The sequence below is a fragment of the Lonchura striata genome, chromosome 6, assembly GCF_046129695.1.
Source record: "Lonchura striata isolate bLonStr1 chromosome 6, bLonStr1.mat, whole genome shotgun sequence".
Classification (NCBI taxonomy): Eukaryota; Metazoa; Chordata; class Aves; order Passeriformes; family Estrildidae; genus Lonchura; species Lonchura striata.
Genome location: NC_134608.1, coordinates 51,173,691 through 51,196,409, shown reverse-complemented (window position 1 = coordinate 51,196,409; position 22,719 = coordinate 51,173,691). Strand labels below are relative to the sequence as shown.

General features: G+C 44.1%; 3 protein-coding genes, 1 long non-coding RNA gene and 2 other non-coding genes across 6 annotated transcripts in view; all 6 read left to right on the top strand.

Annotated features, from left to right (window-relative positions):
• DENND2B (DENN domain containing 2B) overlaps positions 1-12,720 on the top strand; it is a 149,426-nt gene extending 136,706 nt beyond the window's left edge. The window contains exons 16-21 of the mRNA XM_077784286.1: positions 8,345-8,522; positions 9,557-9,598; positions 10,601-10,712; positions 11,707-11,946; positions 12,182-12,268; positions 12,661-12,720. Coding sequence (XP_077640412.1) covers positions 8,345-8,522; positions 9,557-9,598; positions 10,601-10,712; positions 11,707-11,946; positions 12,182-12,268; positions 12,661-12,695 — 694 coding nt within the window. The 3' untranslated portion in view covers positions 12,696-12,720. The remainder of the gene's footprint in view (positions 1-8,344; positions 8,523-9,556; positions 9,599-10,600; positions 10,713-11,706; positions 11,947-12,181; positions 12,269-12,660) is intronic.
• A 1-nt stretch (position 12,721) lies between these two features.
• LOC144246496 (uncharacterized) lies at positions 12,722-13,411 on the top strand. The gene is made up of 2 exons (XR_013340196.1): positions 12,722-12,882; positions 12,978-13,411. It is a non-coding gene; the product is annotated as an uncharacterized LOC144246496 (long non-coding RNA).
• Positions 13,412-15,086: 1,675 nt separating this feature from the next.
• On the top strand, positions 15,087-17,983 carry RPL27A (ribosomal protein L27a). The gene is made up of 5 exons (XM_021529493.3): positions 15,087-15,146; positions 15,421-15,484; positions 16,101-16,176; positions 16,960-17,134; positions 17,807-17,983. Exons 1-5 carry the CDS (start codon positions 15,144-15,146, stop codon positions 17,933-17,935), a joined length of 447 nt encoding a protein of 148 aa, XP_021385168.1. The 5' UTR covers positions 15,087-15,143; the 3' UTR covers positions 17,936-17,983.
• LOC116183778 (small nucleolar RNA SNORA3/SNORA45 family) lies at positions 16,522-16,652 on the top strand. Its single transcript, XR_004148471.1, has one exon. It is a non-coding gene; the product is annotated as a small nucleolar RNA SNORA3/SNORA45 family (small nucleolar RNA).
• LOC116183779 (small nucleolar RNA SNORA3/SNORA45 family) lies at positions 17,448-17,579 on the top strand. Its single transcript, XR_004148472.1, has one exon. It is a non-coding gene; the product is annotated as a small nucleolar RNA SNORA3/SNORA45 family (small nucleolar RNA).
• A 3,056-nt stretch (positions 17,984-21,039) lies between the features above and the next one.
• Positions 21,040-22,719, top strand: part of TRIM66 (tripartite motif containing 66) — a 44,127-nt gene continuing 42,447 nt past the window's right edge. The window contains exon 1 of the mRNA XM_077783779.1: positions 21,040-21,259. Within this exon, the coding sequence (XP_077639905.1) occupies positions 21,040-21,259 (220 nt within the window). The remainder of the gene's footprint in view (positions 21,260-22,719) is intronic.

The window sequence follows — 22,719 nt, the reverse complement described above, 5'->3', positions numbered from 1 at the left end:
TTTGAGCTGTAAGCATAGTTAAAAGATTTTGCAAAGGACAATAACTGATAATTGGCCTGATGTGATGTGGAAAATATGCATTTCCTCCTCAGTCTCAGTGCCCCCCTCTCCCTGCCAGTGTTATCACTTGTTTGCATTCCATGAGATATCACAAAGGTCACTTGCAGCAAAGATGTCAGCATTCAAATTAGGGAAGCCACTGTGGTTGGACTCTGCCCTTCACCCTGGCAAAAGCAAAGTTTGGTTCTCACTTCTGCTTTAGGTGCCGCTTGCCAGGTGGGGGGAGCGTGGATGGACCTGGAGGCTGAGGGCACAGGGTGCCAGGGCAGCACTTGGCAAAGCAATCACCCACCCTAGGAACTGTTCACTTGTTGAGCAAGGTCCTTGCTTTGCCAAGCTCCTGTGCAGAGTGAGGGATTTTCACCTGCTTCTGGACTGAGCTGTCACCTCACTGCTGGTAATACATGTGGATATATGTTATGTCTGGGTGATAGAAGCTGCAGCCCATAACAGACAGGGGATCTGCTGTTTGTGCTTTAGGGAGCTCTTTACCCTGTGCCAGAGATTGACCGTAGCAATAATTCTTGCAGTGTGTATGATGATTAAGTTGTGAAACATTCAGAACTCGCTGCTGAATTTGAGATGGGCCAAATGGACCTGCCTCACCATGATCCTCACGTGAATTAAGTGTTCCCATCCATCATCACATTTACTGGAGAATTCCTAATTTTCTCCAAACATTAGGAGCAGAGCCTTCCATTGGCAGGCCTCCTGTGCCATCAAGAGAAAAAGCAACCTAAAATGTGCACAGATTTGTCTGTTTTCTGAAAAAGAGGATACTGGGTACTGATCAGAGAGACAATATTAGCTGTATACTTTAGGCCAACTACTAAAGGCCTAAGGTGGTGACTCTTAGTTTAACTCTTATTAAGTGTTTGCTGTATAAAATAAATCACAATGCAAAATATTACTCTGGCTTTTACAGCCCAAACTCATGCAATTTTCCATGTAATATGAACCCAGTATTTTGATTTGAAGCATCTTCTTGATTAGTGTAGAGAAATAAGATTTATTAACAGGAAATTCAGCAACTCCAGAACTCTCTTTTAGGTCACATATGCAACCACTCCATCCTAAACTTCCTGCAGACACCCAGATTTTCACAGATTCACTTGAAGGTCAGGTGAGGAGAAGTGCTTGGCAGCAGCAGGGGAGTCCTCCTGCCTGTGTACCCCTACACCCTTTACAGAAGGATTCTGCCACAGGGAATTCTCAATCCAGGACATTAAAATCTAATTATTTTACTTTAAAAATAAATTAAATTCTTAAAATTAAAAAATGTATTAATAATGCATTAACGTGAAACTACAATATTTATTACCTTCAAAAATTACAGTCTCTAGTTCCAAACCACTTAGAAAGGCTTGAAGGAACCTCTGTAGTTTGCCCAGCCCCTGAAGGGCTTCTAGAAAAGTAAAAAATTATTCAAATTTCCAAAGCTTCAACATGCCTTGCTGATGAGAGGCAGCCTTTGCAGCAGCCTCTCCCATAGCCACAATGAGGGAACTTGTGGTTCAGAAGGTGTTAGCATGTCTTGAGGGCTGGTCTGATTAAAAAAGAAGTGGGAAAATAAAGGTCTTTGAGGCTTCATTTCAGCAAAGTATTTCAGCACAGTGAAAGTAAATTAAAGCTGAAGCTTCTGCTAAAATAGTGTGTTGAATCAAAGCCTAAAACAGTAATTTTCCTGTCCCCTCATGCTTTAATTGGTGAGGTGAGGCATGACCTGATTGTAACTCCTGCTGCTCTGGAATCATTGGAAATAATTATTTTATTAGTGCCCAGATAATTTACTGTATTGGAATTAATTTGGGTCAAACAAAAATATGTTAAACCCAAATTCTGGTGTTTGTATTGGTCATAATATTTTTCCTCTCAGGGACAGGTAAATGTATTTGTTGTGGAGAAAACTTTTCTGTTTGAGAATTATTCCTGATAAAACTGTGGGTTTGTGTCTGTCTGCTAAACAGCAGTGGCTGAAGTGTAGAGCCCTGGTTATATTTGATTTCCATCTTTGCCACCAGTGGGCTTTGAACTTCTGTCATCTTCAGCTGTCCAAGTGTGTGACCTTCCCTCCTGCAGCCCCTCTCAGCATCTCTGGTACTGACAGAGGAAGGGCAATTGGCTCAGACAGCCCCACATCCTTCTACCTGCCTAAAGCAACAGGGAGGAACAAGTTTAATCTTGGGACCTCATCATTTGGCTGCATATGTGTGATAACTTTAGTCATGTTCATATTAAATTGTTTTCCCTGGTCCTTGCATTGTTCAGCCAGTCACTGTCTTGTCCCGTAATTTTACATCCCAGCCCCTTTGCCCTCAGTTTCCTTTTCACTTGCTCTTCAGGCTCATTTTGTCTGCCTCTCCTCCCAGTTCTACCTCCCAGATTTTATTTTACCTCCTTGCATTTCACTCAGCCTCTTCCCTGCCTTCCTTTCCTTTTCTGCTTTTCCCTTCTCTCAGGATCCCTGCAGGAAGAAGATGATTTCTTTCTCCCAGAGGAGCCTTCATTTCTCAGTGTAGCCCAAGGCTAAAGAAGGAGGTCTTGCTTAGTGCTAACAATTTATTCTGAAGAAATTAGCAGCTAAATAAGGCTCTTTTTAGTATGCACAAAAAATATTTTTTTAAGATGGTTTCTAACAAAGCAAAATCAGAGTGAGTTTAGACATCACTAGGTAGGAGTCTTTGGCAGACAGGAAACTACCTCCTTCACAAAAATGTGCAGCAATGTTTAATATAACGAAATAATATATAATTTCATTTGGTTTTGGAATCAAACTGATCTGATGTCAAGCAAGAGGGAATTGGATCAGTTGGTCTCCTGAGGTTTCTTCCTACCTGAATTACTTTGATTCTATATAACTTTGCTTTAAATTGGAAACCAAAATGGTTGTCCAGAGGCAGACACACAAGCTTAAAAACATCAGTGAAAACAAGTCAAATTTTGAATCCATTCCATGTGAAATTAGTGTCCTACAAATGCAAGCAATCCTAGAAATAGGGAGGTATCCCACAGCCACCAGGAACTGCAGGCCTTAAGGAGTAGCTCTTCTTGTCCAAAAAGCTGCAAAAACATGCAATTTCTTTGATTTGAGTCAAAAGGCAGGAATTGAAGATTTTTTCCCCCCATTAAACATCCTAGCAGTGGCAGCAGAGAAACAGCAATGATTTTGTATAGGAAGAATTTATATTTTTCATGTCTGATAGTTTTATACTGGCTGAAAAACTGGAGATGTCCTGCACCATTACAGCAAATGAACTCTTGGATTCTTCTTTTATTCCCCTCTGCCCTTTTTGGTGAGTAGCTGGTGATATGTGGGTTAACAAAAAATGTATTCTCAGGGCACAGAACCTTGGGAATGAAGGACAAACCATTGATGTGGGGGCTCAGGGGGCCTCAGGAGCAGAGCACCTGGGGGTCAGGGGCAGTGCTGGAGCTTTGGAGCAGGGGAAAGCAGTAACATGTCCCCATGGTCAGGCAGCTTTTCCAGGGCCAGGGATTGCTTCAAAAGCTGACCTGCAGGAATGCTGCAGGAGCTCATTGCAGACAGCTGGAGTTTGGAGACTGTCACTTCTGACACTTAGAAGTTTTCATTTGTATCTTGTCCCTGATGCTATTACTTAGTCTTAGCAAGCAACCTCATTAATAGTGCTGTTCTTATTTATTCTTATGTACCCAGAGAAACCTTTATTTTGTCAGAGCCTTAGAGTGCACTGTATCTGGCACAGCACAGCACTGCTCTGAATTACTGCCAGCACAGCAACAGCAGTGCTGCCTGGACTCCATCTCCACCCTAAGTGTATCGGGTTGCCACGGTTTTTACTTCCACTTGCCCTTTACTTGGTGCTTTTCAAGTTTTCTACTTTGTCCTTTCCACCTCTGCAGCCTGTATGTGTTGGATGGGAGATAGGCTGAGCCCTTGGCCTGCAGCCTCTCCCCCGAGTCCTTTACAGAGTCCTCTGCAAACCTGTCAGACTATTTTATCTTGAAGAGTTGTCACAGACCTCTGTCTCCATGAGAGACTGGAGTTAGTCCAGGATCAGGAGATGCATGGAAGAATCTAGAAGGGAAATGTCAGGGTTCTGTTTTTGCTATAGAGTTCATCAGTGGCCCAAGGGCAGGAGCTGTCTCAGAAAAGCAGGGCCATGGCCTGTGATGGGGAGACATCTGGGTGTGTAATACCCATGTGAGTCAAGGGATTACACCTGGGAAGGACAGAGCCTCCAGAGTCCAACCTCAAGTGGGAGGAAGCTCTCCTGAGCACACAAGGGATGTGTGTCATGGAGGTAACTCAGTCTCAAAGTGCTTATGGGCTGGAGCATCAATGTGTCAACATGGCAGATAAAAGACTTCAGCAAATGTGGACAGAGCCACATCATTTAGTCAGCAGGGAGAGGATCATAAAAAGGCTGTGGAAAAGTAAACAGTTGAAAAACTTTTTTTGTGAATTTACATTTTTGGCTGTGTTTCTCAATGTGAGGAAGCAGGGAGCCCAGATTTGGTGAGGTGGTCCCAGTCCAGGGCACAGCCCAGAGCCCTGTCACGGCACAGAGCTGGCACCAGCCTGGGGTGACAGAGCTGCTGGGTGGCTTGGCCCTGCATGTAAGGGGTGCCTCCCTTCCCTCCTGGCTGAAGAACCTTCTCTGTCCCTCAGGGAAAGTGGAGGAAGGAAAGGGATATTCTTGCCTTCTCCTTCAATGGAAATGCCAGACTGACTGTGGACGTGCATGTCAATAGTGAGGACAAATCAGTAAGTGGTTGTCTGTGCTAGAGGCTTAATCCTGGATTTGGGAGATGCTCAGTGTATGAAGCTCCCTTGGGTCTGTGAGAAGTTCTACGGGTGGAGGGAAGAGTGGGAAGGAACATGACTGTTGGCTATTGTTAGAAAGAAAAGTGAGTTATCAAGGGTATTTGTGGAATATTTCCATTGTGAGTAGAAAGTGTAACTGAATATGACTTTAGCAGTTTGAGAGAGTTGGTGACTTGCAGTGTGCAACAAGCCACAGTCCTTGAAACAAGCACAGCCAGACATCCCAGCCAGGGCAGTGTCCATCCCCTGCCCAACAGCTTGTCCTTCTCAGTGTGCTAACTGTGCTCTGATAAGATATGGACATAGACTAAGCTCGGGGTTATTTGTTGGTTGGCCAACCCAGAAATTGCTACCAGACATTCTCCCTATCTAAAGGACAGAAAAGGTTCTTGTTAAGTCACAGTGATTTGCTTTTTGATGTAGATTTAAACTGTGTTCATAAGCAGTCTCCAAAATTCAGCTCAGTCACAGTTGTGTCTGAAACTTTGGTGCCTCAGCTCTCAGTCTGAACTTGTGTCTTCCCAGTCAGCAACACAAAAAAGAAAAGGTTCTGTGTGCTATCATGAGAAAATGATTTGGGAAACAAAATAGCCCAGAGGAACATAAATCAACTTTGAGTGGGAAAGAAGCAATGTCATATTTTGCCTGTAACATGATAAAATATTTCTTCAAGAGAAATTTATCTTTACGAAATGTCTCAATATACTTGTATAATCTTGTATTACTACCTTCATGGGGAGAAGATCAAACACTGAAGGTTTTTTTAATCTAGGCATAGAGAGAACCAAAACATTGGCAAATTCCAAATAATTATTTTACAAGATGACAACCATGGAAATAAAGAGATGTTTTCCAGTACAACAACAGTTAGAATATTATGCAGCATTCCTGTAAAACTGCATAGACCAAATGGAAAAGCCCACTCTCCAAACCCAATCTGTGGAACTGCCCTAGAGTATTAAAAGTCAAAATATTTTGAAAATCTAACTTTGACTACTCGGTTGCTTTACTTTGTGTGATTCACACACCTTAAAGAAAATAAACCATCTGATCTTACTGCTTAATTCTCATAAACAAGAACAGTTGGATAATGTGTGGGTTGCACATTTTGAAAGGAAAAACTGGAGCACACTTGGTTTCCCAGGGTAGGACTTTATTTTTTTACTTTACTAAACATGCTTCTCATCAATAATATTCCTTTAAAAAGTTCTGAACTGTATTTTAGAGGTTTAGGCTGGGGGTTCCTTTATACCCATCACCTCTGAATTTTACCTTACAAATGGTGAAATTGCACTGAAGTGAAAGGTGTGTATCCATTCTAAACATGAATCTTTCTAGCCAGGGCAGAGACACAGGCACTTTGTACAAGCAGGAGTTTGGTGACAGCTGTAGGAGTCCTGCAGAGGAGTGTCCGGGAGGGATGGCAGTAGGAGGTTCTGGGGGCTGGAAGCTTGGAGGGGATGTTTCATGGGGATGAATGTTCCACAAGGAAGGATTTTCTGAGGCTGAATTTGAAGAGCTGTGTGCAGAATCCTAAAGTGCAGAGGCCGAGGTGCTGACAGGGCGGTGGCGTGACTGCTGTGGGGTGCTGGCAGGGCAGAGCTGGCTGCTGCCACAGGACACCTCCAGCCCTGCTGCTCCCTGGGCTCTGCCCTGCCCTGCCCCAGCCAGCTCCCAGGAAAGCTTGGGAAGAGATTCCAGTGTCCTGGGCTGGAGGCTGAAGCCTCCCCCAGCGTGGGAATAGCACGCACAAGAGGATGCAGGGGCTGATTTACGTCACAGCAGTGCGTGTAACACAACATGTTACAAAAGGGCATTTTATAGAAAGGAAACAAATACTCACTGAAGAGCAGAAAAATGTTTGTCTTCCTGCTTTTAGCTTAACATAGCTCTTTTTTTAGCTGCTCAGCTAAGATGACTGAATTTGTAGTAGGTGAAAATGCCAGGGAGTCATTGAAGTGATTTTGAGGAAGTGCTGGGAGTCTGTACCAGGTTCCACAGCTCTTCCAAATGACATCAGTGTGCCTGTTGTGGTAGATGTCTGAGACCAAAGTATGAGGCAATGGCAGCACCATTGCTTGTTATATATAAAAACAGAAATTGGAGAAATGCATCATTTTACAACAATCTTGTGTCAGACAACATATGTTATAAACCCATGCTGGGATTGTCAGAACTTAAAGAATGTGTCAATTAAAACCAAGGCATCAGATTATTTACAGTAAAATACAAGGATTTGCTCTTCCCAAACTTTTTCTCTCTTCGTCCCCTAATTCTCATTTTTCTCATGCAGCAAACTTTGAAGGTAAATCACTGATGGGAACAAACAGTGAAACCTTTCCTCTGGCCTTGGAACAATGCACAGCCAAAATAAAAATGCTGATGAAGGTTATTCTGGTGGAGGTCTGATGCCACCTAAAGTCTCTACCAAGTCTTGCAGTAAAAGAAATGAGCATTTAAAAGGAGTAACAGCTCTGCAGTTATTATTTATAGTTCTTTGTTGCTACATTAACCACAGTAGAAGTTTGCAATGCGAGAAAATTAGTTCAATCACATTGGATCCAAATTTCAGTCATCTCAGTCTGTGAGAGGCAGACATTGTAGCTGTGATATGGAGAGCTTGTCTTCATTCCCCTGATGTTAAAACCCACTTGGTACTGATGTTCCTTAATTTTTAACATTTGGAAACCGTGTGACTGCAAAAGGGAATCGGATTCAGTACATGGAAAAACAAATATGCATGACATTTCCATTATAATATCAAGCCTTAGAGTTTAGAGTACTCTGCTGAGCAGGATCAATACCTTTATCACTGAAGTTGGTTAATAAACCCTTTAAAATGTATTATAATAAAAGATGCTGTTGTCAAAAAATATGCAATCTTTGAAAAATGTGTTGCATTTACCAGCTTTCCTTTGGAACAGGTATTGATAGTTTTGAGCTTTTTATATCTGATTTGGTAGAGCTTTTCTTGAGGATTTTTTTTCCCCAATTTTATTTTATTTTCATTTTCCTTTGTTCCTGCATTACTGCTTGACTTAAGAACATTACTATTATGCATTTTTATTACTGATATGATCATAACAGCCAAGATCTGAAGTTGCTTTTGGGTTTTAAGCATTGTTCAAAGTGGCTGCTTTTGAGTGCTTTTGGGAACACTGAATCTTGATTTCTAGATCAAGCCATCTCCTGCCTACTATGAAACAAACAGATTCTAGTTTGAAACAAACAGGTTCTAGTTTGAAACAAACAGGTTTTAGTTTTGTACCTTTAGTTTGAGGTTTGCTGTGAACTGCCACACTACACAGTACAGAGAAGGTAGGGACTGGAATGGGACCAAGGCCTGTCTTAAGACTCAAGTGCCAGAGAGGCAGCACCTTGGGCACTTGTATTTCAACAGGCTGAGTTTCTCAGCAGGTGGAAGGTGCTGTGAACCAAAAAAAGCCTTTGCAAACCTGGTTGTTCCTCTCTCCCCAGCACCCTGTCGAGCTGCTCCCATGCCGTAGTGGCCCTGCTGTACCCCTTCTCCTGGCAGCACACCTTCATTCCTGTCCTGCCCTCATCCATGATTGACATCGTGTGCTGTCCTACCCCGTTCCTGGTGGGACTGCTCTCCAGCTCTCTGCCCAAACTCAAGGATCTGCCAGTAGAGGAGGTAGGAGCTGCCACCACAATTGTTTGCTAGGAGTAAAACTGGCCTCTCCTAGGAGAGGGCTGCCACTGGGACATAAATCCTCATGTCTAATTTTTAATCTGCCTCTTTGAATCTTCTCTCCCTGGTTCTCATTGGTTCTCTTGGCAAAGCTGCAGCAGTAGCTTTATTTTCTCTTTTATTCTGCCCCCTTCCATACCTGGCATCTTGTCAGAAACAAGTGAATATTTACCTGGTCACTAGGAAGTAAGATGTGAATATGCTGATTTGGTCTGGAACAAGAGGAAGCCATCTGCTATGACATCTCTTAATCCTTATGGAAGTGGTGCATGAAGCCACAGCCCACACAGGAAACAAAACTTTTAAGAATTTTAACTTCTAAGACTTTGTTGATACTATATTGGAAATAAAATGAGAGTTGCACTTGATCAGCACTTCCAGTAAAATACTGCAAAAATACTCAAGGACACACTTGGTTCTCTCTTGCTCCTATTAGTTTTTTGTCATTTTTCTAAGGAATTTTCTTGTGTTCCCTTCCAAGGCCCTGTGTCCTCTGGCCCATGTAAATCTCTGCTCTGTTTTCCTTCCACTTTCCTAACATTGCTCTTCTACATATTCCCAGCTCCATCTCTCAGCCTCGCTGCTTTGTTATCATGAATATTTCACACCCTTGCCCTTTGGAATCCTCGCTGCCTCACATTGTTTTCTTTAAACTCCTTGAAACACTTTTCAACTCCATGTTAACAAAAATTATTAGTTATAACTTGCAGAGCTTTAAGGAAAAAAAACCTTTTTAGCTTTTTAAAATATATTAATCTAGTATGAGATCTGTTGTATCTATTTTAAATTAGACTTGTAGCTCTAAAGAAAACCTTCATGTTGTTTCATAAAGCACACAACCTCTTGTTTCACAGTAGGACTTTGATTCATGTCGAGGCTTGTTCAGCAGATGATCTTTTGCTATTAAAAAGCAATGAACAAATGAATGGTTTCTGTATCTTCAGATACATTTCAATGCAGTGTTTTCTTTTCTGTAGGCTTTGATGGTTAACCTGGGATCTGATCGATTCATCAGACAGGTAAAGTACACCTCAGAATGCTGCCATGCAGTCTAGAAAGCTGTTTACTCCTGTGGTGTGATTTGGTTTCTTTGATCAGAAGGATTTGGCAGAAATTCTGTGTGCAAAGGGAAAGCAATGACAGGGAAAAAAAATGTTCTCATTTTCTGTTCCACCTGCAAATAAGAACTTCTCAGGTATGCAGAAGGGGTTGAGGCTGTGACTGTCAGAAGGAATTGAGAACTGTATTTACAGTGGAAAGAAAGCATCCAAAGATAATAATATCACCTTAGCAAGAAAACTCACCCTGTTGGAGGTGAAAAGGACAAGAATAGCAAAGAAAATTCCTGAGTGAGTGTGCAAAGGTTGAGAATAGTTTAATGTGAAAGGAAAAGCAGGAGCCTTGTAAACAAGGAGATGAGAGATCACCCTGTCCTGACAGTCATGTGGCACTAAATATTTTCAAACCAACAGTCTGCAGGTTGGATTAGGTAAATTTTGTGTTTGATTCACTGGCTGAACAGTGGCTGCAGAGCTAGGGCTCCTGTGCATACTTGGCTTCTGCTGAACAAGCACAAAATAAGATGAAGAGAGCAACAGGGGCAAGACCCAGAAAACAAGACAGATTACAGAACAGTAAAAACAACTGTCAAGGACCAAAGGAGCTAACTAAAACCAACTACAGCAGCTGTGTGTACATCTAGCAAGGCTTCACATGATGTGCATTTAGTTAAACACAACTATTTGGACTCTTTGTCATGTAAGGAGCTGATTCCACATTTCTGTGTTTACCTGCTCTTTGGATTATCATTCCTGACTTTAATCTTATTAAGAGAGACAAGAAATTCTATTTAGAAGTATTTGTTAGTTGCACATAGATTCTTATTCTTTTATTTATGACAGTATGCTATGACAGTAGCAGATGCAAGTATTTTTCATCTGAATTCTAAACCTTCTGAAAGTATTTCCTGTAGTTCCTGAATAGATTATTGTGGCTTAAAGATTTTTTTTCCCCTCTATCAGATGGATGATGAAGACACATTATTGCCTAGAAAACTGCAAGCTGCTCTGGAGCAGGCTCTAGAGAGAAAGAATGAACTGATAAATCAGGATTCAGATAGTGATTCAGATGATGGTAAGTTCATTTGGAAACAGGGACTTGTGTAATAAACAAATGTAGGTAGAATTTTGACTTTCCATGCAGGAGAAACAAAGATGGGACTTGAGGTCTCAAATACCTTTGGTGACATCAAAGGTTGTCTCTGAGCACATAGGGAGAACGAGACTGACGGCATCAAGCCACAGTGCTATGTGATTTATTTTAATTTCTTTGTAAATGACAAGCACTCCTGTAGGTCCCTCTGAACCTTTGCTCAAACAGAGGTTTGCAGTTAACTTGGCCCTAATTCAGTCCAGATAATTCTCTAGTCTTCGGGGTGTGTCTGAGTTTGGAGTTACTCTTGGCACTTAGTATTTTCAGGGGAGAGGAGCAGGTACCACCAGAAAAGAATTTGACTGCAAGATGGGTTGGGTTGTCTCTGAAGGTTCATATTTCTCTTCAGCAGGACAAAAACAGCCCAGGGGGAATTGAGACGCCTGTGGTTAAAAGTTATGAAAGAGGCCTCTATTCAGTTTTTAAAATTTATTTCAAGTCATATGTATTACATATATAAAACTGTTTAAACATCTCAGAAAAGATGAAAACCCAAATTCTACAACAGACTCTTTTTGATCAGTTTTTAGAACAGAGTTACTATCCTCAGGGAGAAATATTTTAATGCTGAATCATTCAGAAGTTTGTGAAGAGAACTTGCTGAAGAGTGAAAATAGGAGGTTTCATTTTGATGGAACACCCATCAAATGTTTAATTATCTGAGCTGTTTGCTGAGGATTTGTAATACTGGCTGACTCTTGGTCACAGAACACCAGTTCTGCAGACTGGCACTCGTGGTTATGGCACTGTCACCCTCTCCATGTGCATCCAGGTGTGCAGGGAGCCGCTGCCACTCCTGCCAGCTGTTAGCGCGGCATCAGGGAACCGGGAGATGCACAGCCTGGCCCTGCGGGGATAATGCTGACAGCTCGGCTAGCAGCTGATTTTGGTGTCTTATTACTGCCTTATTTTGCAGAATGTAACACCCTGAATGGATTAGTGTCTGAGGTTTTTATCCGATTCTTTGTGGAGACAGTTGGCCATTATTCCCTGTTCCTAACCCAGAATGAAAAAGGAGAGCGTGCCTTCCAAAGGGAGGCTTTCCGTAAATCTGTGGCCTCCAAGAGTATCCGCCGCTTCTTGGAAGTTTTCATGGAATCCCAAATGTTCGCTGGCTTCATCCAGGACAGAGAGCTGAGGAAATGCAGGGCTAAAGGTAGGGGTGTGTGTCTCCCCTGCGATGCAGATTTCGCTGTTCCGCTTGGGTCCCGCGGATTGCGGCAGCGTGCATCCGTGCGCTCACCGGGAAAGCGGAACCGCATCCCTAAATCCTGGCCGGGTGAGCGGAAGGTGGCTGTGAGCGGGGGCTGCCGGGGGCGGGAGCCGGGCCGTGCGGGGACCGGGGCTCGGCCGGGCACGGCTCACCCCATCCCCGTCTCCGTCTGCCGCAGGGCTCTTCGAGCAGAGGGTGGAACAGTATTTGGAAGAGCTCCCGGACACGGAACAAAGTGGAGTAAACAAGTTCCTGCGGGGCCTCGGTGAGGAAAATCTTTAGAAGTATTTCTGAAATAAGTTTTCATGGTGGTGGTGGGTATTCGTTGTGGGCGTTTTTTTTTTGTTTTTTTTTTTTTTTTTTTTTTTTTTTATTTTTTTTTTTATTATTATTATTTTTTATTTGAAAAAGCCGTACCAGAAGTGAAAACATAGGTGATAAAACCAGATTTAATGATGGTCCTTGTTAACACTTTCATTTCCACTTGGGGAGGGGGGAGCCAAACCGTAATCGAGGAGCGGAACAGGAAGGGGTTGGAGCAGTCGGTGCTGTGTAACTCGGCTCTCCCTGCTGGTGCCGATTGCAAGTTAGACCATTTGCTGTCACTTTGGATTGGCTTCTGCTCTCTGCTTGAGACTGACGGTGTGCTTCCTTTAGGCAACAAAATGAAGTTCCTTCACAAGAAGAACTAGCTCCTTCCTGCTGAAACAGGAAACCTGTTTGTGGCACTGCGTGAGACACCTGCGGCGTTGGGAGTGCGGGGCGGGAGGAGAGCGCAGCGAGCTGAGGCGGCTCCAGGCCATGAGCCATGGATGCTGTGTCAGTGTGCCACGGGGCGGCTCCTCCGTGGTTTTGGGCAGAGTTTGTACATAATGTGCTGTAAGCTTTTGTAACTGATTTTGTAATGAGCGAGAAAACTGTGGTAAATATTTGTATATTCCTGAGAATACCAGGTGCTTGTTTTTTTTCTTTAGTGTGAGTTGAGTTATGCTTGGTGCAAAAACGAGTAGCTGATTTTGTGCAGCTGACTGTCTCAGCAGAACCACTGACTTCAAGGGATGTTTGATGCCTGAACACGGCGGGGTGAATGAGCTCGGGTACGTGGGAGAGGTTGTACGCACGGGGCTGCTCTCGTGTGGCACAGGCACTTGTCTGTCTGTCTGTTTCCTTCGAACTGATTTTAAAGGAGAAATAACAAAGTGACTTGATAATAAGGTACTTGGTTCACATTACAGAACCTGCACTTGGTTTGAACTCTGGTCAGTAAACTCCTTATAACCCACTCTGCACTAAGACTGCTAAGCCCGGGGAGATCTCAGCTCTCTGACATGCAAGCTGCAGCGAGTAGGTACAGTACAGCCTTTCCTAATGTATGTGTGTATGGATCCTAATAAACTCTGTAAATAGACCTGCTTGTTTATATTCATTGCAAACCTCTGCACTTCCTCATGTGGAGCAGGTACAAACACAACAACTCACCTGTGATTTTTAAATGAATTTGTAATTAAAATGTAAAGTGGTTTTTACGAACCTGTCTTTTGGTAGGTTTGCTATTTCACGTCACGTAGTTTGGGGTTTCTTCAGTGTTTTTCACCAGGGCTAAGACAAGGCATTTTATAGCTCTTTTAAAAAAATTTTATCCTAACACAAGCATCGGTTAAAACATTTTTTCATGGGTTAGCAGCAAATGATTTTATCGTTGTATCACATATACTGCTCCTGACCTATGGTATCTTCTGTTTGTGCTGTGTGTGGTGCTCAAGTGTCACATTTTTCCTTGATCTGGAAACAACTCCTGTTGAGATTGTAGAAGTTTTCCCATAGTCTGAAGAAGAAAATATTTCAAAAATATATAAAATGCTTCAATATGTTCTAGGTCTGGCAGATAATGAAAATTAGCTAAAGCCTCTTACCTTTTAGGGACACGCACCACACTCTGTCATTCTCAGCGTGATTGCTGTAGTCAGATGGGCTTTGAGGCTTGCGCAGTTCCTAACCTGACCGTGGTTCTGGTTTGCTATCAGCCTCATAGAGCAAATTCGAGGGACCATTCACTGAAAAGGTGAAGCCGTTTCCTTTTTCAGTTACCTCCCTCACACTCCAAAATCCACAAAAGCTTCTGAAATGTATGTGAAATGTCTGTAAAATACCGGGTGCTTTTGCTTCAGAGGAAATGTCACCACAACTGGTAACTCCCATTAGTTTTACTCTGTCATACACTCCAAGTTCCAGAACGATTCCTCGATGGAATTCTTGAGAGTGGAAGGAGTAACATCACTCGTACAGGTGGCTTCTGGCCTTTTTATAAACAACAGCTGCTAGTAAATGTAGGGGGAAATACATGATTCCTCTTAAGAAACCGATGGATAAAACTGTGTCAGGACACGCTGTGGAGTTACTGCAAAGGCAAGACAAAGCCACGGAATGCCGATGTACAAGAATGTTGTGCTGTAAACCCCGTCTCCTGCGCCAAAGCTGTTTTGCTCCATTTGCACTTTAAAAATTAAAGGAGAAAGCTTTTTAAACATTGTGTTATCTGTCAACGTGTTCCCATTTTTGTAATGTAAATCAGGGGATACCACTGGGCAAGGTGAGATCATGGCCAAAAAAATCTGCAGGTGCCTTTTTGATCCTCAGACTAGAGCTGTGTGAAACAATCTTTGTGTTACCTGGAGGTCTGTGTTTGAAGGGATCAGACGAACAAACACCAAGGAGTGCATTGTCTTCCCTACTAAATTAGTTGTTAAAACTAATGGTGTTCCTGAGCAAGGGAACATTGTAAGTGCGCCATGAAGATTCTAAAGAAAAATAAATTCAGTGCTGAGGCCTGTGTTTAAAATTGGTTTTGTTTAAAATCTTAATCGTATAAAATCCATTAAAAAAACCCTAGTCCAGGAATTCACACTCCAGTGTGGCAAGTAATTGTGTTTAACGACGCGGTGTTCATTTTCCCACTCATGGATGTTTAATAAAGTGACGAGCGCGGCTTTCCCGCCGCGGGAGGAGCCGGGGGGCGGTGCCGGCTCTGGGCGGGGCGCGGCCCTCACGGCGAAGCCTCGCGAGATCTCGGCCCCGCCCCGCGCGCCTTGGCCCGCTCTCGCGAGAGCCGCGCCCTTTCTCTCCCCGCGCACGCCGGCACCATGGTGGGAGCGGCGCCCGGGCCGGCGGGATGGGGTGGGACGGGCCCGGGACGGGATCGGGAGCCCGCGGCCGCCGCCGCTCGCTCCCGCGGCGGGACGGGGCTGCGGAGTAGCGGAGGGTGGGGGGGAGGCGCGGTCCGAGGCGGCGGCGGGCGGGCGCGGTGCGGGGAGGCCGGGCCGCCATGGCGCCGGGCCGCGCGGGCCGCGGGGCGGGCGCGGGGCTCCCGTGGCGCTCGGGGCTCGCCTCGCTCACGGCCGCGGTGCCCCTTCCCCGCAGCCCTCCAGGCTGAGGAAGACCCGGAAGCTGAGAGGACACGTCAGCCACGGCCACGGCCGCGTGGGTGAGTGCAGCGGCGGCCGCGGGTGCGCTGGGATCCCCGGCGCTAAGGGGATGCTGCTGCTCTTCCCGATCCCATAGAAATGGGGATGCTGCTGCTCTTCCCGATCCCATAGAAATGGGGATGCTGCTGCTCTTCCCGATCCCGTAGAAATGGGGATGCTGCTGCTCTTCCCGATCCCATAGAAATGGGGATGCTGCTGCTCCTCCCTATCCCGTAGAAATGGGGATGCTGCTGCTCTTCCCGATCCCATAGAAATGGGGATGCTGCTGCTCTCCCCGATCCCATAGAAATGGGGATGCTGCTGCTCTTCCCGATCCCATAGAAATGGGGCTGGGGGTGCAGGGCCCGCCGGCACCGTGGGAATGGTGTGCGGGGGAGCTGCCGCGGTGATGGGCTGATGGCGTCCTGCACGTTTTAGACTCCGTGCATTTGTAACCTCAGCTCATCGCTACTGGGTATGCGGCATCTTAAACTTACAGGGAGTGCAGTCTCCCTTTCCGCTCTATCCGTTCCAACCTTGTCACACCGCAAGATAAAACAGTTCAAGTTGACATTGAAAGTATCTCTAAGTATTGTGTGTAATATTAATGCAACAAGCTTACAATTCTTTTCTTAGGCAAACACAGGAAGCATCCTGGAGGACGTGGTAATGCCGGTGGTTTGCACCATCACAGGATTAACTTCGATAAATAGTAAGCTAACGTTTTAAATACCTACTAGCAACATGCATGCCCCTGAAGTAGAAGCAACTGGCTTTTACGTGTGAATAAGCATAGTTTTCTGCAATCCTATGTGTTTTTCCTTTAATGGGAAGTGTGGCATTACCGCTACTCGTGTCCCCATTTACCCTAAAATAAAAAACCTTTTCACTTGCCGTTTTGGAGAGTTCAGTGTAGTTCAGTGTAGAGCTGACCAAATTGGGCCTGTTAAATGTGGTCCCTGCTCAACAGTGCACACAGAGCAAATTCAGAATGTGCTGTTAAATCCAAACTGCATTCTGTTGGCTGCATCAGGTAAAGATGAGGGATGTTGTGAGTCCCGAGACTGTAGAGTCACACCTGGCCCTGCCTGTGGTCCTGGTGTGCTGGAGTCCTCGGACAGGAACCACTGACCTTTATTCACTGGCTGTGCCCTGCTGGCTCAGTCAGCCACCGGGTTAGTGACAGCAGTGCCAGAGCTTCCCAGGCAGGGCAGCTCGCCCTGGGTCCCTGGAGGTAGGGCTTCCCTGGAAATACAGACTCAGCAGGCAGGGAGATTGAGGTGTGAATTTGATGGAGAAGGAACACTTAGAGACAATGCAATTGTTCCTTGGTGTGGGTACTAATCATTATTGCACCTAAGTTCTACACATACTAATATGAAAAAGGGTGTAATGTGACATTCTGCATACTCTGGTTTTGTGAGTTGCTTGTGTCAATATTAGTTCAGAATGAATTAAAAGTGTGATCTTAATGTGGAGTGTGTTTCTCCCACAGTCACCCTGGCTACTTTGGGAAAGTAGGCATGAGACACTATCACTTGAAGAGAAACCAGAAGTTCTGTCCCACTGTCAACTTGGACAAGCTGTGGACGCTGGTCAGTGAGCAGACAAGGCTCAACTACGCCAAGAACGAGGCCGGCCTGGCCCCGGTCATTGATGTCGTGCGCTCGGTGAGTTCCTGCTGGGACTCAGCCCTGGCATTCCTGCCCTCCCCGAGTGCCTGAGCTGTGCCTGTCCCACGGGGGAGGTGCTCAGCTGCAAATGAGCTCCAGTGCTCAGAGGCTCACCAGCCTCACCCGGGGCTGTGAGTAGTTAGTGGAGCACTTTGGGTGTTACATTTTTCCCTGTGAGGACTTTTTGTCCTACTGGTGTGTGTTTGTGGACAGGCACTGCCCTCCTTTGGGTAGGTGGTGAAAGATGGCTGGTTTGAAATGTTCCTGAAGGAACAAAACCCTGCTGGAACCGGTCTCACACCGTGTCACCCTCGAGACTAGAGTCACATCTCCACATGTTTGGTTGTCTTGGTGTGCTATAGTTCTCGGACAGAAACATCTGATCCATATTCACTGGCTCTGATGTCCTGTGTCTCAGCCAGCCACCGAATCAGGGACACTGCTCTGCCTCCCATCAAACACCTCTGTTGGCCACTTGGGGCCCACTTCTCACCTCAGTGACTTCAGCTGTGTTGTTAATTGTCTTCATGTCATGATTGTTCTTTTAATGTATTGAGTTGACTGGATGAGGTCCTGGTTGTTTTTAACTGGTGTGTGTGCTAACAGGCCTGAATGTATGAGCCTGTAATCTGATTACAAGCACTGAACTTCTTTTCTAAATCTTTCTAGGGCTACTACAAAGTGCTGGGCAAAGGGAAGCTGCCCAAGCAGCCTGTCATTGTGAAAGCAAAGTTCTTCAGTAGAAGAGCAGAGGAGAAGATCAAAGAAGTTGGTGGTGCCTGTGTACTTGTGGCATAAAAGTTTTTGTTTTATTCAAGTTTTTTGAATAAACAATGCATAGAATGAGCTGGTGTACAGAAGTTTGGCTTGTTCTGATTTTTCTTTCGGGATTTCTCCAGACACCGTTGACACTTAAATCTTACTGCATAATATTTGATCAGTGGTTTTACTGGTTCTCACTTCATTTTGGAATTGCATGACTACAGTGTTCAGTACCTGCCATGTGCAGATACCTCATTTTGTCTTTATAGAGTGGGGAAATGAAGTTCTGTATTTGTGGTGGTCTTGTTACTGATCCTTTCTACAGCTGTCTGAAAAGAGGACTTGATGTGCTTTTAATGGGGATTCTTGAGCACTAAAATGACATCCAGGGGAAGTTTCTGGAGATGGTTCTGTGGCCTGTGGGAATGGAAGAGCAGGAGTGTGGACAAAGAAATGCCAAGTGGACAGCAGTGTACCAGTAACTAAATGACATTTGCAATCTCTGCCCTCCCAGGCTGGGCATGCAATTCCTGCAGTTCCCACCTGTGGGACAGAGCTGGTGCCAGCTATCCTCCACTTCCTTACAGCTGGCAAAGCAATGGCACAGCTCTGGAACTGCTCTGTGTGCAGTGCTGATGTGTTGGGTTTAAAATGACCACCTGAAACGATCCTTGCTTGGTTGTAACACCAAATTAGGACTTCTGGTGTCTGCAAGGCCTGGCCTGCATGTCAAAGCAGGATCTAATAGTAAAAATAACAACAAATAAAGCCAGTGAGCTGGTTGTCAAGTGTCAAGACCAAGAGCCTTTGCTTGCTGCTGAAGTTGATACACATTAACTTATAGCATGTGTGATAGAATCCTAGTTAATCAACTTGTAAATTTATAAAATTGTTCATCTTAGCCAGTGGTCCTGCTGCTTGTGAATAGCTATGACATAAATGGGCAGTTTCTTCCAAAATACACAGGAGTTTGGGAACTCTGTCTCATTTGGTGCTGTTTCCTAATTTGTGATGCTGGATGGAGCTCCATGCCCACTGTCTGGCCCCAGGCATCCAGGCAGTTATCCAGTGACCAGTGCACCCCTCCAGGCCATGGGCAGCCCGTTTCTCCAGGAGAATGAGGGAAGTGGTGTCCAAGGCTTTCCTGCAGTCCTGGCAGAGCACAGCTACAGCCTTTCCCTCATCCACCAAGTGGGTCACATTGTCAGAGGAGGAGATCAGGTTGGTTAGGCAGGACCTCCCTTCCATGAGCCCACACTGACCTGATGCCCTGGTTGTTGCACAAGTGCCACTTGATGGTTCTTGAGATGTTCTGTGCCCTGACCTTCCCCAGCACCAAGGCTGGGCCTGTAATTCCCTGGATTCTCTTTCTGGGTCTTCTTGTAGCTCGTTATATTCATCAGCCTTCTCCTTCTTCAGCTGCTTGAATACTACTGTGCATACCTACCTCACAACAGCATTTTTTCACTCTTCCCCTCCTACCAAAAAAATTCTACTCAGTTTTGCATGTTGTTCAAAAGGCATACATTGAAATTTACAGTATTTGCTTCTGCTTGCCCAGCCCCACATTTGGCTTTTAAGGTGACAGAGCATTTCCCAGTATTGGGCTGCTTCTCTGTGCATGGATGCTTTGGGCTGTGGTTTCTCTCTGTCAACAATGTGGTAGTTTCAGACCTCAGCTTCCTACTGCAGATATTACATGTTTTTGTAGGTGCAACTTTGTCTTAGCAACAGGAGCTGCAAGAAATGACAGAGATGAAAGTGAGCTGAGAGCCTGTGCTGCTTTAGTGACATTTGCCCCTGATAGATGGTTGATGAAGATGCACTGTAAAAAGTGAGTTTGTGTAATAGGCACTGATAAAATGTTAATTGAACCACAGGTACAGCTGGCACACCTCATTTCTAAAGGGACCTCTGGTTTTGGAATTGGAATCTGGAGTTTTAGTGGTAGGTTTGAATTTATCTAAGTAATTTGTTAGTCAAGTTGGTGGGTATCTACCTAGTTGAATGGGTCTTGGGTATGAAATAGGACGCAGACTTTAAGATAGGCTCCATTTTTCTTCTAAAATATTTTAAATACTGATGACTTCAGGACACAATGTTTAAAAAAGCTACTAGTTGGTAATTTTTTTTTTTTTTTCATTGCATTGCAGAGTAAAAACCCAAACCTGGATCTGCTTACTAACCATTTACACTGGAATCTACCAGAAGACAGACTCCCTCAGGAGAAGAGATAGCCCTAAGATTAGAGCTGCTGTTCTTCTGTGCTGGAGAAATCTGGAAAATTAGGCTAATTCCTGTAGCTTCAATTCCATCCTGCTGGTAGCAGGGCCACCATGCTAGGGCAGTTAGCAGCTACGTGGGACTCTGGTCCCAGGAGGTTGGATCAGCTGGAAGAGTGGCTCCAGAGGAAATGAGGCTTTATCTGCTTTTTCTCCTCTGACACAACTTGCAGGAGTTACCCTTTGCAGTCTGTATCTGATCAACATCTCTGACAATCTCAGAAGTGAGGATGAAACATGAACTGCAAAACTCTCAGTTGACCTTGGGGAGCTTAGGCTGGTGGGAGGAACACTGGGAAGCTCAGGTTTGGTCTGATAATCTGATCTGTGGTCATCTTGATAGCTAAAATTTGATTACTGCAAAGTGCTTTTTCTATAAAAAAGATTGTCAGAAGATGCTGTACATTTTTCAAAGCAGCTTTCTAACATGCATTGGTGAAATGATGGACTTATGGGTATTATTTTCTTTACCTGAAAACTGTAAAGTATTTGAGCAAAAGCAGCCAGAGAATCTCATAATTTTAATAGCACAGTGTCAGTGCTTCTTGCAGGAAATGTACAGCGTGTGACAATTCAGCTTTGTAAGTAGATCGATAGAACAGATTAGTTCAGTTTTTACAGAAGTTGCAAATACTAGAGAGATAGTGGGATCATGGTTTGTAAACCTTAAACCACGCTTTCCTGCACAGCAATCTGCAAAGATATTCTCCTCTGTGTAGCAGGTAGGTGATTTTCAGCTGCAAGGAACTTTTTTTTTCCACAGGGACTACATGAAATGTTTATTTGATGGTGCATCCCGTGTTTGCCCTCTGGCTGGCACTTGAGTGATCGAGTGTTTTGTGAAGTGCAGGGCTTGTCATGAGCCATTTTGTGACTCTTCATGTTTACAGGGCCTGGCTTCAGCCAGCAGGAATGGAGACCCTGGATCTGTTGTGGAATTGTTTGGTGTGCAAATGGGAGCTGCGGAGGAGGGAGCCCAGAATGCTCCCCTGCCTCCATTCCTTCTGTAAGGATTGCCTTCCTGGTTTGATCCAAGGATACAGCTGTGTTCCCACTGACTATGAAGTGCTCTATGAAGGTAATGTTTAAAAACCTCTGCCTTGTGCTCTTTGCAATGCACTATTATAAAAAGAGATGGACTGAGAAACACTTGTTGAAGCCTATTCTTCTACAGCACTACTTTAAATTGATAAACTAGGAGAGCAAAGATTTATGTGAGCAGAGAGTGGGTTGGGAACAAGCCACCTTTATTATGTTTTTCATCCAAAAGCAGTGTTTTGAAGAGAAATGACAGAGGCAGCATTTTAACATTTTTTCAGAATGGGCTGAATGTTTCACTTACCAAGTTGACATTATGAATATTTGATTTTCTTAGCTTAATAAAGGAATAAATGCTACAAGATAGCTTCCAGAGCAAATCTTTTTTGCAATCTTCTTGACCTTTCTGTGGTTCTGTGGTTGTGGTGATAGTTTTATTTTTCTTTCACCCCCTCCTTCAGTGCTTCCCCATCAACAACACAAAAACACCCAGTTCTTTGTTTCTAACAGAGGTAATAATATTTGTTATTACATTTGTGCACTGAAACCCTTATCTCAAAGAGTTGTGAGTGTTGTTTTTCTCTACCTTAACCGTTGTGGCTGTAACTCACCCTAACAAGCTGAGTAAACTAGTGATGATAAGAAGCATTTTTTGTCTGTGCCTTTTGAAATCTTGGAGTTATTTGTACAGTTCTCGGTCATGATGTTAATAGAAGTTGTGTAACTTTTTTTAAAATAAAACCTCGATGGCAGAATATAGTAATTTTACTGAAAGTGTCTTAATTGCTGTGGGGAAGCATTCCAGACTCATTACTAATGTATAAGACGAGCAAAAGCATGTAGATAACTTGCATTTTCACAGGCTTTGAACTTTAGCTGAGTAGGAGGCATCATTTATTGTCTCTTCAGTAGCAGATTTTAGAAATGTGTAGGAAGAGAAGACACCTTCCCTGAGGTGAGGCTGATCAGAACTGGTGAGATGACAAAAACTAGACTAGTTCATGTTTGAGAACAAGTGGAATCAGTGTTAAGAGGTCACTGTTGGAAGGCTGGCAAAACAAAAAAGCTAAAGGAAAAGGCAAAGGAAAAAAGCTGTTCATGTGTAGGTACAGACAGAGAAAGATAAGGTAGGAGAAGGAGAGGAAGAGAGCCAGGCAGTCATTGCAAGTAATGTCTCCTTAAAAATTTTAAAGCTTGGTCATAGTAGGCCTAAAGTCTGAGGGACCTCTCTAATAAAATACTAGTGAAAAAAGCACTCAAATAATTTTTATGTATCCTCATTTGACATCTCAGCCATTTCTCTCCTCCTTTCTGTTTACTGAGTGGAAAAGTGAATTTCTACACTTGCTGATCTTGGATGAAGTGCAGCTACAGGTTGTCATGAGTTAAAATATTGGCTATTTCTTTAAGGCAGATCAGGAGTTGTTTGTCTATAGCAAAATGGAATAAATAAATAAATACTTTTATTTACAGTTTATTTCTGTATTTCTGAAGTTTCTC